This window comes from Chrysochloris asiatica, unplaced genomic scaffold (assembly GCF_000296735.1).
Source record: "Chrysochloris asiatica unplaced genomic scaffold, ChrAsi1.0 scaffold00372, whole genome shotgun sequence".
NCBI classification, from domain to species: domain Eukaryota; kingdom Metazoa; phylum Chordata; class Mammalia; order Afrosoricida; family Chrysochloridae; genus Chrysochloris; species Chrysochloris asiatica.
This window is the reverse complement of record NW_006408890.1, coordinates 1,294,986-1,297,074: the sequence shown is the minus strand read 5'-3', so window position 1 is coordinate 1,297,074 and position 2,089 is coordinate 1,294,986. Positions and strand designations below refer to the sequence as shown.

General features: G+C 45.6%; 1 protein-coding gene across 1 annotated transcript in view; it reads right to left on the bottom strand.

The window, feature by feature from the left end:
- Nucleotides 1–230: 230 nt before the first annotated feature.
- Nucleotides 231–2,089, bottom strand: part of LOC102825719 — a 56,227-nt gene continuing 54,368 nt past the window's right edge. Inside the window, exons 6-7 of the mRNA XM_006876267.1 lie at nt 666–754; nt 231–402 (exon numbers count right to left, since the gene is read on the bottom strand). Coding sequence (XP_006876329.1) covers nt 231–402; nt 666–754 — 261 coding nt within the window. The remainder of the gene's footprint in view (nt 403–665; nt 755–2,089) is intronic.

The following is a 2,089-nucleotide window of genomic DNA, read 5'->3' as shown; positions in this document are numbered from 1 at the left end:
TGGATGGATGGATGGATGGATGGGTGGATGGATGAATGAGTGGATGGTTGGACAATTTATGGGTAGATGTGCAGGGGGTGAATGAATGGGTATTGGGAAGATGGATGGATACACAGAGAAGTGAGTGATGGATGGATGATGGATGGATTGTTGGATAGGTGGAGAGTTGGTTGTGCAGATGTGTGGGTGGGTGGATGATTGATGGGTGTATGGTTGCATCGGTAGATGGCTTATTGACTGGATATGTGAGTAGATAGATGAGTGGTGGACAGATGGATCGATAGGTCAGTGAATGGATAACTGGTGGAAAAATTGGTGGGTAGATGAATGATGCGTGGATGGTTGGATGGGTGGATAGATGGATGTGTGATGAATGTGTGGCAGACAATTGATGATGGATGGCTGGATAGGCAGATGAGTGGATGGATGGATGTGGATGAGCAAATGGATGTTTGGATGTACGGATGGATCAGTGGAATGGGTGGATAGTTGTATAGGTAAATGAATGGATGATTGATGGATGGATGAGGGTGGTGGAGATGAATGATGAGTGAATGATTGATAGATAATGAATTGATTGGTTGATGGATGGATGGATGAACATGTATGTGGGTGGATGGATGGACAGATGAATGTACGAATGTAAGGATGTTTATGTGTTTGAGTATGTAGATGGATGGTTGGATAAATGGATGGGTGGATGGTTGGATAGGTAGATGAATGGATAATTAATAATGAGTTGATTGGTTGCTGGCTGGGTGGATTTGTATATGTGTTTGAGCAGATGGATGGATGGATGGATGGATGGATGGATGGATGGATGGATGGATGGATGAATGAATGGATGGGTGGATGGATGGATGGATGGCTGACTAGCTGGCTGGCTGGCTGGCTGGCTGGCTGGCTGGATAGATGGATGGATCGATCTAGAGATGGATGAAGAGTACAAAGGTGACCAATGCTGTGATGTTGGAACATAGTTACCTGCTCACTGTGGCCTCCCAATACTTGTCACATCCTGTCCCCCTTCCTCAGCACCCAGGTACATGAAGTACACTCTAGTCCCCGAGGGTCAGGCCTTTTCTCATGACCTCTCAAGACTGGCCTCTGCTTGGCAGCCTCCTTTGTTGGAGGCTTCCTCATGGGGACCACCATCCTGGGGTCTCTTGCCAAAGGAACCTTGAGCTTTCTTCTCACCCAGTGGCCATCGTTCAAGGATACCTTTAGGTACCCTAGACCATCATCTGATTCATTTTCTTAATTTATACCTGATTATGACGTACAGAAAAGGGAAGCCCAAATCCATCATGAGAAACATGAGGACATCACCTTCTCAAGAATGAGTACAACTTCTGTATCTTAACGCTAACATCTTTATCTCCCTCTCTGAGGATGCGGTGGTAGCTAATCTTTGCAACATCCTATTCTCTGTTCTTCACACAGCAAATAATACCATTCTCTCCAGAGGCACATCTCCTGAAAACATCCCTTGTTTTTGTCAGATGCCATCGAGTGGGCTCCGACTCCGTAGCAACTGTATGTTCTACAAATCTCAACGCCGCCATCCTCAATATCCTTAGCCATCCTCAATATCATTGTTCTGTTTGACGTGGTTGTTGAAGCCACTGTGCCGATCCATCTTGTAGAAGGCCTTCCTCTTTTTTTGCTGACTCTCCCAAGCATGATGTTCTTCTCATTTGCATACCCGCAAACAACATGTGGGGACCAGGTCTGACTTCCTCTTGCTTCACAAGGGGGAAGGGGAATCAAACTCAAAATCAGCCCAACGCTGGTTCCTATGAAGTGGAGGTCAGACATGCTCTCACCCTACAACCTTCTTGGCCCTATTCTGACACCAACCAGCCCCCCCCCACCCCCCACTCCCACACACAGCACTCTCTGCTTTAAATCTGGATTGGTTAATCCATTATAATAACCACACAGAACTCATAAAAATAATCCCAGTGATGGGGTTTATTAGGGAAATGAACAGTTCAGCATTAAGAAGACAAGAAAGAAAGAAAAGAACAAAATGGATGTCAGAAGAGACTCTGAAACTTGCTCTCTAGCATAGAGATGCTAAAGCAAA